The sequence below is a fragment of the Terrapene carolina genome, unplaced genomic scaffold (assembly GCF_002925995.2).
Source record: "Terrapene carolina triunguis isolate 2854851 unplaced genomic scaffold, T_m_triunguis-2.0 Scaffold89, whole genome shotgun sequence".
NCBI classification, from domain to species: Eukaryota; Metazoa; Chordata; order Testudines; family Emydidae; genus Terrapene; species Terrapene triunguis.
The window spans coordinates 16,346,282-16,360,754 of record NW_020664440.1 but is presented as its reverse complement, the minus strand read 5'-3'; the positions used below and the strand labels follow the sequence as shown (position 1 = coordinate 16,360,754).

The following is a 14,473-nucleotide window of genomic DNA, read 5'->3' as shown; positions in this document are numbered from 1 at the left end:
AGCCTTTTAGTAAGAGAATTTTGAGTATCCAAATAATAAGCATTACTTTGACTGACTACCAGAAGCTGATCATAAACATACTAAATCATCAAAAATGCAATGAGTACATAACTAAAGGGCAGCATTGAACTGTGATTAGGAATGTTCTGAATCACTGAGGTATCATAAATAAATAAAACACAGATGTGTATTAAAATTTCCTTTATTGAAAAAATTGTCATCATCTTGGAACAGAGACTTTTTTTTTCAAACATGAAATAACAGATGTAGTCGTAAAATTTAACTCTCTGTAGTAATATTTATTAAATTGTGATGCTATTTGACAAAAGATCTATTGCCTATAAAATCCATTTGGCAAAGTTGCTCAAAAAACAGAGTGCATGGATTTTGAATTACAACTGGAAGTTAAATTAGTGCAGAATGGAGATTACTATTATATGCATAGCATTTTTAACATTGCTTTATAGAACTGTTGACCATGCTTTTGCCTAAAACAATATGCAGATATCTGTTCACTGTCCCTTTCCAGAGACATTACTATAGGGAAGATAAGGAAAATTATGCAAAGTCTGAACTTTCTTTATTAAATCTTTGTTTCTATTGAGTCTAGAAACTGAAATGGAATGTTGGGAGGTTGACAACAATGCCACCCAGATAAGACAGTGATGGGTAGGGTGTCTTGGTATTGAAAAAAGTTGAGGATAGCCAGCCTAGAACAATGCTTCCCTAAGCAATCAATGCTTCCTTTTATATAACATGAAGGCTATGTTTTCAGGGGAGCTGAATTAATTAATTAAGGCTGCATAGGCATTCTGGCATTTCATAACTTTTGAATACTTGATTTTGCAACCGTAATAATGTTAGTGTTGGTGCAATTTTTTAAAAGCTAGGCGTCTGCTCTTTGTGACATTTGGCATTTTCTTTGCAAAGCCACTTATGACCGTCTTTCTGAATTCACATTTTCATTCAGAAAAAGGTAGTAGTTGGCTATTCAAAGCTAGTGCTTTATTTTACAGAAATATTGATGTAATTTTGGTGTAGCTGTAATTTATAGTGGCAGTCCTCACCTGTGTTAGATTGGGGGCGGTGAGGTGAGAAGTGAAATTAGCAAATACAAAATTCTAAGAAGATTAGTGGAGCTTTCTCATTATTTTGGTTACCTGGAAGCCATGATTGTGTGTGTGCAGAAAAGGCAGTTCTGCAAGCTCTGTGGACATCTGCAGCGAAGAGAGAACATCAGTGATGTGTGGCCTTAAGTTCCCCTTTAGGTGTTTTTAGCCTTTCCTAGTGGCACAAAATGCCTTAACATTTGTTTTTGATTTCTTTTCTTACAAGAAAAACAGATTTCCAAATTGTGGTCTGGATCAGCAGTGGTTCACTGAGAGTTGTCTGGCATCTCTCTCTGTTAAGTTTTGAAAGGCTCCCTGTAATATATAATATAAGAGTGTCTGAGTTATATTGATTGTCCTGAGGACTGAATCCTCTATGCACGGAACAGGGCAGAGCAGTAGCAGTGCAATTTTTTCCTACACAGTGATCTACCTCTATCCCCTGGAAGTAGAGGGGACCATCGCTAGGAGTAAGAGAGACAGTCCAGTCTCCATAACCATTCTTTTCTCTCTGTCAGATAGTGCCAGCCATGGCAATGTAGATAGCTTTCCACCGTGTAATGGACTGAAATCTCTAGCACCTTCTGCATAGGCCTCTGAACAGATCGGTTGTGATTATTTTCATTAACTATTGTCCCACTGTGAATTAGGGCAAGTGACAGAGGTGAAAAGCTCGCTGTCCCCTTACTGATCAATTCACTGAGCCATCTGGACCCTAATGAGCAACCAGTACTCCAGCTAATCCCAAGGAAACTAGAATTCTTCAACAGCATTATCTAATATTATGGCAAGAATAACTAAATTATTTAGCAGATTTTTTTTTTTAAATTGGCAGACGATGGTATTGGGGAAAAACAAACACTATTTAATTCCAATGTGCTTGCACACTTAACCTGGCTTTTGAATGAACAGATGTTTTTGTTCTATAGCACATCTTGCTTTAAAAAAAAGTTTAAAATGAATTTTAGCAAAATGCAAACGGACTAGTAACATTTCTTTTTGCATGTTTTCTTGTTCTACCTTGCATATGTGACGCTGTTTTATGGACAACATTTTTGTAAATGTTTTAAAAAACAAACCTTTCCATTTTCTTAAAGTGGGGGAAAAATCCTGACTCTCTTATTTAGATTTTTGACCTTTTAAAAAAAATCTTTCACATAATTCTATACCTAGTAGTTGATGATGAAAAATAACTGTCTAAAGTAACCAGAATAACTCTGGAAATTATTTTTGAATACAGAAAGATATGTGGTTCCAGAGGTTTTAACCAAGTTGATTTAAAAACCCCCCAAATTAACTAGAGAGATACTGAAATCCTAGTTCCTCTGAAATTAATGGCAAAACTCCCACTGACTTCAGTGAGCTCTTTTCATAATTGAGCCCTTAAAATGTTGCAACAGCGAGTCAGTTGGTGATTTTTTTTTTAAATGGAGATATGTTTTCATTATTATGCATTTGTGTTTTTGTTCATGTCCTTTTCGCTCTCCCCTGGCACACTCATGGTGCTGCCTGTTCTCTGAGCAATTTGTTTTTCATAGAGGAGTGTAATTTTGTGTTTCAGGGAATAAACATAAAGGTGAATTTCAGCTTTTAGTGGATCAGGTAAATAACCGATGGAAGAAAACTGGTAAAAGGAAAATCGAGAGCTTACAAGAGAGAGAAGCACCCACTGCTGAAGAACAGACTATGGACACAGGTGAGTAATGTTTAATACATCTGAAAATAAAAATAATTCTTGGGTTTCCCTAAGAAATGATGCATGCACGCATACCCCAAAGCCACCAATTAAACAGCGTCAACTACCCTGTGGTCATTTAGGTCATGATTTAACAAGGTAAATATTTACATGCTTAAGGTTAAGCATGTGAGTAGTCCAGTCTCTAGGAATAACATCCAGCATAGATATTGTCTTTACTACCTGCAGTGACAAAGAAATACCTATGGGTGCTGTTAGTTCTCTCACTATAAGATAGTTCAATCTCATTTGTTTTATGATATTGCTTGTTGTGGCAATGTGGGTATACCTTTGGTCATGCTTTGGGGATGATCTAGGAGGGTACTTCTAAGTCTAAGCCTTGTGGAATTTAAAAATGTGAAGCTTACAGAATTTCAACTAAATTCCACTGACCAAAGTTCGATACATGTTGTTGGCTGTTACCTCAGAGAACTTGGCAGTTTACTTTATCAGCCATTTAAATCCCTGCTTTTCTCACGGTAACAGCATTGGTACTTTGGCCTGTCAGTGGCTCGTGACCTATCTCCTCTGACAGAGCTTTCATGAATAAAAATAAATGGAAATACCATTTTAACACCTGAACTTTATGCTTATCATTTCATACAGACCTTGATGCAGTAAATAATCATCTTCATTTGAACCATTACAATTTTAGAAATCTTGGGGGCAAAGTTTCTTTTTCAACTTGTTCCACAAATGATATCTCTTTTATATTTTGTCTCTCCCTCTGAAATCTTATTAGATGAAGGGATCCCAGACTCTGAAATATTAATTTCTAGCTATGCTCTGTTATAAACCTAGGTCTCATCATGATGTATAGGGATTGTATATATCTTTCATGCAGCCTTTCTGTTTGTGTTTTTCAATTGTGAGCTTTATTGACAAGCTAAACTAAAATAAGTCATACATAGTTTTTCCAAAAGCTTGCTCATATCCTTTTAAAAAAAAAATACTCTCATCACATTTTCAGCAACATTGGTGTATTAAATCTTCAGCCCAAAATACAGAGGATTCTGCTGTATTGAACTTGCATCATTGCCTTGTATACTATCCCAGCTAGTTTGCATCATTTGGTGTTCTTCGATTTCGCTTGGTGCAAGTGATCACAAAAGACACATGCAAAATATTCATTACACTTCATGTGCTCAGAACCTTCCGTAGTCTTTGAATTTTCAATGAATGTTTTTTTCTGCCAGATCTTAGCTGGATCTGACTGTTCTTTCATCCATAAATCTTGTGTCTGCTTGGCAACTCTTAATAAAAAAATTAAACCCACCAAAAAAGTGTTTCTCAGTGTCTTCAGTTAAAGGTAATTTTCTCTGTGTCAACCTGCAAATTTTAATTGGTGAGAGAGAAAAGAACAGTGCACTAGTGAACTCCTATGTGAAAGATTCACTAATGAGAATAGAAACATTCATGTGTGTTGTACATTTTTTTCTAGTTCTTCACAGAATTGGATATGTATTGGTATGTACTTTGTTGGCTCTTCATTTAGTATCTCCCATTGACTTCTACTTTTTAGTGATTATCGCCATTTCAGGATAATTACACATCTGACCCTATCCATGGTCTGCTCAAGGAATGTCCTCTCAGGTCTCAGGCTTGTAGCTATCACCTTTCTCTGGGCAGGGATCTGTGTCCCGCTCCCTCATGGCCAGGGGTTTTAGGCTACAGCTTCCCTGTAATTTATAGACTCAGACTTCAAGGTCAGAAGGGACCATTATGCTCTTTAGTCTGACCTCCTGCACCACACAGGCCACAGAATCTCACCCGCCCCCTCCTGTAATAAACCCCTGACCTATGTCTGAGCTATTGAAGTCCTCAACTTGTGGTTTAAAGACTTCAAGGTGCAGAGAATCCTCCAGCAAGTGACCCGTGCCCCACACTGCTGTGTTTATCCCAGCAAGTCTGGCTAGGAGTCCAGTTCCTGCACATTGCTTTCTCTCCAAGGGCTGTGACCAGTGTACGCCGCTGATTATGAGTAACCAAACAGCTCTTTCAAGGCAGAGTACATTTATTTAAGCACAGAACCATACAAAGAAATCATAAAACAACAAAAGGTCTAAACGCACACAAAACATACCAGAAGTCCCCTGTCAGTTCTACGTAGACCATAGCAGGTTTCAGTTCTTCCAGCTCTTCCGCAGGGTTTAGTGTGGTCCCCTCCAGACAAAAGGTCATGTCCATTTATTGAATCAAAATCAAGCTATCTTTATCAATTCTAGCTGACACTTTTTATACCCTACATTCTTTCTTTGTCTCTTGAACTTAACCTGAACCAATGTATGAAAACCACTCTAGGGGATGGTACTTCTCTGAAGCTGTTTACAGTTCTAGGGACTGCAGTAATTGCCCCTTTCTCCCCAAAGTTTATAGTCACTGCAGGAGCTGTGGTTAACGTGTCCTTTCCATGGAGCAGAATACAATCCCTAGCCTACAATGATATATATAGTATTTATAAAGTTAGTACAGTGTTCCCCAAAGATTCTGCATGTGGTTGCAATATCTGTCAGTGGGCAGGTTCTATTTAATGAGCTTTGCAAATCTTCCAAATTCCTACCATGTTTTTGATGATGCTTGAATCACTGTTCTCTTACTGCATCTGAGGAAAGATGATAAAGACTATCTCACTTGCTCTTGACCGCCTTTGTGTCTTTAATTTCTAATCTTCATAATATTTTTGTATTCTTTAAATATTGTTTGATTCGATTTTTGACTAAGGCGGTGTATAAAAAGAGTTTTAATTTTGGATACTTCGTCTTTTGGGGGATTATATACAGCCCTAATAGATCTTTCCCATTGTGATGGGTTGGATCACAGAAACCCCCTTGGGAGCTGCCACCCAATGTACCAAGACTACTTCTGCTCTTGTTTTCCCTGCCAGCTCAGGACTCCAGCGCCCTGTCTTGCTGAGCCAGACACTTCAGTCTGCTCTAACACAGACCCAGGGTCTGAATCACTTGTCCCAAAGCTGCAAGTTTACCTGAAAACAGCTCACAGTAGTGTGCTTGTCTTTAGCACTCAGATGCCCAACTCCCAATGGGGTCTAAACCCAAATAAATCCGTTTTACCCTGTATAGAGCTTATGCAGGGCAAACTCATAAATTGTTCGCCCTCTATAACACTGATAGAGAGATATGCACAGTTGTTTGCTCCCTCAGGTATTAATACATACTCTGAGTAAATTACTAAATAAAAAGTGATTTTATTAAATACAGACAGTAGGATTTAAGTGGTTCAAAGTAGTAACAGACAGAACAAAGTAAGTCACCAAGCAAAATAAAATAAAATGCGCAAATCTATGTCTAATCAAACCAAATACAGATAATCTCACCCTCCAGAGATGCTTCAGTAAGTTTTTCTCAGACTGGACACCTTCCAGGCCTGGGCACAATTCTTTCCCCTGGTACAGCTCTTGTTGCAGCTCAGGTGATAGCTAGGGGATTCTTCATGATGGCTCCTCTCCCAGCTTTGTTCTGTTCCACCCCTTTATATATCTTTTGCATAAGGCGGGAACCCTTTGTCCCTCTGGGTTTCCACCCCCCCTCACTGGAAAAGCACCAGGTTAAAGATGGATTCCAGTTCAGGTGACATGATCACATGTCACTGCAAGACTTCATTGCCCACTTGCCAGCACACACATATATAGGAAGACTAACAGGTAAACACAACCATCTGCAGACAATGGTCCTGGTTAATGGGAGTCATCAAGATTCCAAACCTTCATTAATGGCCCACACTTTACATAATTACAATAGGCCCTCAGAGTTACATTTTATATTTCTAATTTTAGATACAAGAGTGGTACATTTATACAAATCAGATGATCATACTCAGTAGATTATAAGCTTTGTAATGATACCTTACAAGAGACCTTTTGCATGAAGCATATCCCAGTTACGTTATATTCACTTATTACCATATTTTCTCTAAAACTATCCCAGTTACATTATATTGACTTATTATCAAGTTTTTATAAAACCATATAGACTGCACAACCTCACACCCATTTCTAATCCATTAATTTCAATGGAGCTATGCTGATTTATGCTAATTGACCATCTAACTCACTGAATTTTGCAGTGCATTCGCAACTGGCAAGATGAATCCTCTTGATATTTTATTTGAAGGCGAGGGAAACTGTGCCTAAAACAAAATGCCTTGAAGCCTTTATCCACACTGTAGCTACAAAAGTATTTGGCATTTTGTCAAGATCAGTTCTGCAGTGCTAGGCAAAGTCATGGTTGACAGTCGTTCTTGAAATTTTTTTCTTCTAAATGATCATGGTTTACATTTCCGGTATTTGCAGGACACTTGTTCTTGCAAATTACCATAATAGGGACTAATGCTTAGCAGGGTTTGAGCATTGTTTCTAAGCATGGTTTTAATATGGGCATAACTACGTTGGAAAATGAGTATAGACAAGGTATAAAAACAATTTAGTTTCTTTATAATATTTTCTAGGGAATAACGGACATCTTTGTCCCTCTGGAATGGCAAAGGGAATCACTTGGGGGTAACTACTGATAAAAGCATTTGTCAAATATAAAATAATAATAGAATGGTTTTAGAATAGTATTTCCTAGACATGCTTCCTTAACTCAAAAAAACCCCAAAAAAGGCAGTATATTGACTTTTCTGTCTTTCCAGAGGCATTGGCAAATCATCAGTTTAGTTTTATTTACAGCCACCTTATTACCTTGAGCTGTCAAACTTCCAAGTTATAAAACTGGCCAGTAATGATATAAAGTGAATTTATACTGGGCGCCAGGAAACAGAGCTGCCACATGTTGAGTATTTGCTAATTTTTAAAATATAGTGTCAGTTCCTGTGATTGGAGACAACTGCACATACACAGCCTTGGCAATTTCTCTCACCCTCGCTTAAAATAGATATTGGACAAATGTTGCTGTTATCTCTGGTTCATGGTGGGTGTTTACTATGTGGGGAAAAAATTAGGCAGTTTATTGAAACAGTGATAGAAGTCTTGCACTGGTAGTCAAAGGAGGGGAGGAAATATGTTTGAAATATGATTTAAATTTTTTTGGGGGGGCTTTTCCAAGTTGGGGAATAACCAACAGAAAAAAAACATAAAAGGGAAACTAAACTATTTACCAGGTATTAATCTCTGTCTTGTATTATTTCTGCCAGGAGAACAGAATATTAAAAAACAACGCACTGACCAGACCTTTGTAACAGATCAGTTACCTAAAGCCGAAATACCTGATTCTGACACAAGCAAATCCTATAATTTGGCTGAGGGCTCAGATTCTCTTTCTCCTCCATTCTCAGAGTCGTCGGGATCAGCAAGGAGGTTAGTGGCATACCGATTTATATCGATCTTTTCTTCCTTATGTATCTCATGATAGCCCTGTCAACAAAGATGGGAAGACTTGTGATAGCAGCAAAATACTGTCTTTCCCTGTGTTTTTATTTCAGCTTCTTGGCAATGAGTCCCTTTTTGTATCATTAAATCGGGGAATCAGTTAATTACAAGTAATGTAACAAACTTGTGCATTTTCAAATAGTGATATATTTTTGAGAAGAGACTCGTTTTGTTTTTTTTTTTTTTAATTGACAATGAATTACTTTGCTAATGTGAAACCAGTTTTGCTGACCAGTCGTTTCCATTGTTTGATGTTTAGGATGTTTAGTGCCTGTTTAGGATGTTTTCTGTCGAAGAATTAATCTGCCACCCATTCCTATGTCAGAACTGTGTCTCTTTCTAGTTTAGTTTTTGATGTCTCTATGATCTTATAGAACTATCTGGGAGTGTGTGTTAAGTAATCATTTATAAACTGCAATATACTGTCTGGCCAGGTCGCTGTTGTAAGTGAAAACATGCTCTCAAAGGAAATAGTTATATTGGCAATTTAATTTTAATGTATAGCAGACATTTTAAATGTACCTTTTTATCGCTTCTTTTATCTGAGTTTCTCAAAGTACCATGCAAACAATAATTTCCCCTCCATGTTAAGTAGGGAAATATCATCTCTATTTTACAGATAAAGAAACTATAAGGCTCAGAATTTGTGGCTTGCCCATGGTTGCTCAAGAAGTCTCTGTGGAATCATTGGCAAAAAATTCAGTTGGCATGGCTTTTAAAAGTGCTATGCACTCTCAAGTTCTGTTGAAGTCAATGGAAGCTGAGAATTAGGCCACACAGCTCCTAACCCTCACAAGACCATGCTGCTTTCCCATATTACTGCCATCTAGAAATAACGCAATTGTGTATGGACAATAGAGATTTTGAAAAAACTAATCCAGTGATATAAAATATCTGGTACAATGGAGAATTAGCAAGTTTACAGAATGACACGAATTGTGACTAAAAATAAAACAAAAACCCTCAACACAAACATGGAGAATAAAAGTAAGATTGTTTGTCTTACCCTTTTAGGCAATGAGACATTCAGTCACTTAAGGAACAGTGTAGTGAGGGATATGGAGACAGTAGGTTTTCCAAGGGATGACAAGCAATTTAATGATGGAAAAGAAAATTGAAGTCAAACATTTTAATTCATGCAAGGGGAATTAAATTCGTTGCCTTACTGTGTAAAAAGGAGAATATGGGAGAGATGCTAGCAATAGAACATGTTTCCCAGAAGAGGAGGTAGAGTTTCTTCCATAAAAGGTGATTTAAAAACATTGTGCTATTTGTTAAACGACTAGAGTCAGATGAAACCCCTAGGGTTTGAAAAGACTAGGGCAGTGATACTCAGACCTCAGTGATTCAGGAGCCAAATTAGTGATCAGCATTACCCTAAAGAGCCACAGGAGTGTGAATTCATTGTTTCATTTACTATTTTTATAGTAAGCTTAAGCTTGTTTCTCTCACCAACAGAAGTTGGTCCAATAAAAGATATTACCTCAGTCTCCTGGTGTCTCTCTAACGTCCTGGGACCAACACACCTGACAGACAGACATGTTCTAGAACAATAAAAGAATGAACTGTAAATCACTGAACAGAGCCTCTGAATTGTGGGTCTCCTTTGTGAATGAAAGTAATTTAAAAGAACGGCTCATTACCTCTGTTTCACTGTCTCAGTACATCTTTATATAATTGTTTTAATTGCACTTTTTTCATATAAAGTGGCTTTCTCTGAAGCTCCCCCCAGATGGTTATGAAGTTCTGACGTTATAAGGAACATTCCTATGAACCTGTAGCTTAATATGGTCTAGGAACACCTTGAAGCTGTTGCTTTAAACATATTTTTCTTGATTACTTTATTGAAAGAAACCCATTACGCATTTTCAGAGCTTTGTTAAAATGAATCATGAATGCTGGAGACTTGTATTCACAATTAGTGTATCTGGAGATGCTAGTGAGAGTAAAAGGGTCATTTTCATATCTTGCTAAGCATGCTGTTACATGTTGCTTTAATTTTTTTATCAGTGATACATATGAGACAATGATGGTAATTATATCTTTGACTTCCTATTAGCAAAACAATTTGTACAATAGTTTAGCTGGATCTGACATTATGCAAACTCAGTGAAGGGAATACTTTATCTTTCCTTCACCACTTGCTGACTAAAGACAATTGAGATGAATTGAAAGGATTCATTTTTGCCTTCGGATAAGCTGTTGCACATTGCCACATAGCTTTTAAATTAGCTTTTGTACTTGCATGCACAGGATCAGTAGCCTATTTTGTAAGTTATACAGTGATGCATACCTAAGGGCGGCTCAAACTTTGACCTTTCTTTTACATTCTTTTACATTCTCAGCGAAAGCCTTGCTTTGGGTAAATAATGAGCGTGACTTTTAATTGTACCATTTGTCTTTTGTTTCTTCTCCTTGTCATCAGAGGTTTTGTTGCCACTGGCACTGGCTGAGGGGTAGTCCCTCCATTCCATCTGCCAGTGGGAACCTCTTACTTCTATGACCTACAAATGACCCAGCTCCACTGTTTTTCCTCTCACCAGCTTTTTCTCTCGCCTTTGCTGGACTCGTTGCAGCTGGACTCAGCCCTGCTTTATTGGCATTTTTTGTGTGTGTTATTTGTTTTGGCTTCATCTGTCTCCTTCTTTCCTGAAGCCTTGTGTTTCAAACCTGAAGCCCAATATAACCCTGGGGAACATGACTGAGCTGTAGTTGACAAAGGGTTTCGGGTAAATGTGTGGCAGCATGAACCCCACAGATTCAGTTTGTGTACAGTTTGCAAATTGGAAGTCTGTTCACAAGGGTTGGTGGTGGTTCAACTCGATGAAGTTCACGTTGAGGGTCAGGTTTTACAAGCACACATCTCAAAGGGGGTTCCCCTGCCCTGAACATTACTGCTACTATAACTGCCCCAGGACTTCTGCTTGTTGTTTTAGTTCTACAAAGCAGGTAGAAGGGAAATCAGACTAATGAATGGAAAAAATAGCACCTAATTCGCATCTGTTTTACTCATTTTATTTTCTTGATTTCAAGCTAACTTTGGCATTAACATCCCCAGCAAATCTGGAATTTTAATCTTTTTAAAATGAAAAGGCTTTTCTTGAGAGGCAAGAATAGCATGTAGTGGCTCATTAATTTTCTTTACCATACATTTCTGTTTTATTGCAAGTTTGGTGTTAAGATATGCCCTAGGCTGTAGGGCCCTCCCCTGCAGCCTTTTATGTCAATGTGGACTTTACTTCATGTAGGAATTTTAGGATCTTGCCTTCAGTGAAGTTACTTTCCTGTTTACATTTTACGTGGGCTTTCACACCTTAACTGGAAACATGGCTGCTTTTTTCTTGTTCATTGCTTAAAAGAACTGAACATTCAGCAGCAAAGAACAAACCAAAATTAAATCTCAGTTCTTCTTTAACTTTATTTAATTAAAGAAAATATTGAAAATAAGAAATTGTAGAATGTATAGTAGCAAAAACTGTAGGGTTGGATAACGGTTTGTTGTGTTTGTCTTTTGTCCATGTGTAGTGGGCTGTTACAGCGGGTCCCTGGTATACGTTGGGGTTGTGTTTCTGAAAAGGGCGATGGATACTGAAACGACGGATACCAGGGAATTTTTCCCAATAAGAAATGATGGCCCATCCTGCCTCTTCCTGCCCCCCGTCCACCCTCGCCCTGCCTCTTCCCACCCAGTTCCGCCCACTCCTCCGAGCGCGCCCTGTCTCCGCTCCTCCACCTCTGTCCCAGAGTCTCCTGGCCACCGGGGGAAGCACCCAAAGAAAAGCCACGCAAAAGGTGAAGTGACGGATATGCGGATCGAGACTGACATGACTTGGAACAAGTTCCCCTAATGATGAGCGACGGATACGCGAAACGACAGATAAGGGGGAGATGTATACCGGAGACCCCCTATATGCAGTATGCTCTTTGGGTGAATTCTGACCATGATATGGTCTAGCTATATCAGGTACTTAAGTCTTTTAGAACAGGGATGGGCAAACTTCTTGGCCTGAGGGCCACATTTGGGTGGGGAAATTGCATGCAGGGCTGGGGCAGGTGGTTGCAGGAGAGGTGCAGGGTGCGGCAGGAGGCTCAGGGCAGGGAGTTGGGGTGTGGGGTGCAGGAGGGGTTCGGGCTCTGGCCTGGCACCGCTTACCTGAAGCTGCTCCGAGGTGGCAGTGGTGCGCACCGGGGGAAAGGCAGGCTGCCTGTCCTGGCCCCGTGCCGCGCCGCTCCCACACCACGTCCCTGCAGCCCCTGGGGGATGGGGGGCAGAGGGCTCCGTGCGCTGCCCGCCCCCCTCCACCAGGGGTCGCAGGGATGTGGTGCCGGCTGCTTCTGGGAGTGGCACGGGGCCCGCAGCGCCACAGGGGTGGCAATCCCATGGGCTGTTGTTTGCCCACCCCTGTTTTAGAAAGCGTTGGCCCGCCTGCCAAGCTGAAGTAGTGATTATTATAAGTTCAATTATAAGTCTGTTCTGCTACCTTTCTGCTCTAATTACATAGGGTCCAGTTTTGTCACCCTTACTCACGCTGAGTAATACCTTACTCCACAAGTAGTCCCTTTTTAGTCATTGAGGCTACCCACAAGATGAAGCACTATTAAAAGTAGCTCATGTTGATAGACTGGCATGTAGGTAGCCATGCATTGTCGAATATCCAGTAAAATTGCCATCTGTACTTGAAATGTGAATGGAGTAGCTGATCTGACCGTGTGTGCGTGCATGCACACAAATCTGAGCTGGCAAAGTATTGCATGATTTGTTGGAAGAGGCCTTTACAATTTTATTTGCATATTGGGCAGTGTGCCCACTCTGTACCCCCTTGTGTCCCCTGTGGCAGTGGCTCTGCCTCTGTTTCCCACTTAGTCCCAACAACAATTCTGCGACAGACCTGCCTTCTCTCAGGGAGGACCTGTCAGGTAGCAGCGTCTAGTGAAGTCCAAAAAGCATGAAACAACAAGGTCTTCTGCCCAACCTGGTCTCAGAATGCTGACCCTGCAGGGCTTCTTCTCTGAAGTCCTTTCCCCTCAGTCTGGTCATCTCCAGGCTGTCTTCCTGGGGGTTAGTCTTTTCCAGGGCTTGCCACAAGGGCCCCCTTCTGGGCCAATCACAGAGTTAAGCTCCCTCCTGCAGATCTCCTCAACTGTGCGGCCCCAACCCTTTAATGGAAATCACCCTGCTCTTCCCCAGATGAGTGTAATGATTGCATTGATCAGCTTGTAGGGAAGTGAGGTGGTAGCTGATCTGTGTCAGGCTGGGTTGAGACCAACACCTCTTAAAGGGCCAGCCCACCTATGACAGCATATCTTTCATATTTTGAATTAGTTTAGCATAAACTATATGCAGATGATCTTAGTCTGTAGCCTTTATCCTCACATGCATGTATGTAGTCAGCACTTTCATTCAAGCTTTGTTTGTGACCTTCACTTCTTTTGTCGGTTTGATTTTTGGAGACATACAGTAAAAATCATTATAAATACAAACACACAAGAATGTGAAATATGTAGAAGATTTGGGGGGGGGGTTCGGGGGACGAATTTGGCATTCTTGAAAACTTTTTTCAATGTAAATGTGCAGAATAGTTGAGGAACAGATGTTTCGTTCACTGTCTTTAGAAGATTGTTAATCTCTAAGAATGATGCTTATGTAAAACTGTTTTTGTCAATAATTTATGCAGGTGTGATTTGTATTGCTGATCAGTAAGATCATTGTAGCTCAGAGTAAAGTATGAAGCCTTCTCTGGAGAATTGTAAGATAATTCTTTATGCCTGCACTTTAAAAACCAAACAAGTTTTCTATAAACAGATGGTTGGGAATGAATAGATGGCAATCATTCTTTCCTCTCAAGTGAAATGTGCTGCCTTCTATTCACTCTTAGAACTTCTGTTAACCTATGTTTAGGGTACGTCTACACTTACTTCCTGGTTCGGCGGCAGGCAATCGATTTTCTGGGATCGATTTATCGCGTCTTGTCTAGACGCGATAAATCGATCCCGGATCGATCCTGGAAGTGCTCGCCGTCGACGCCGGTCCTCCAGCTCGGCGAGAGGAGTACGCGGCATCGACGGGGGAGCCTGCCTGCCGCGTCTGGACCTGCGGTAAGTTCGGACTAAGGTACTTCGTTGTGTACCTTAGTCCGAAGTGGGGGGTTAGTGTGGACCAGGCCTTAGAGAAATAATGTAGTCAACTGACCTGCCTTTGTTTGGATAACTGAACATACGTGTATTCAAATGTTCTTGTCAAGG

At 39.9% G+C, this 14,473-nt stretch overlaps 1 protein-coding gene across 3 annotated transcripts in view; it reads left to right on the top strand.

The window, feature by feature from the left end:
* The window catches only part of RAD18 (RAD18 E3 ubiquitin protein ligase), a 121,234-nt gene that overhangs the window by 55,396 nt on the left and 51,365 nt on the right, over positions 1 to 14,473 (top strand). For all 3 annotated transcript variants that reach the window (XM_026650425.1, XM_026650424.1, XM_026650426.1), the window contains exons 10-11: positions 2,671 to 2,805; positions 7,996 to 8,158. In XM_026650425.1, coding sequence (XP_026506210.1) covers positions 2,671 to 2,805; positions 7,996 to 8,158 — 298 coding nt within the window. The remainder of the gene's footprint in view (positions 1 to 2,670; positions 2,806 to 7,995; positions 8,159 to 14,473) is intronic.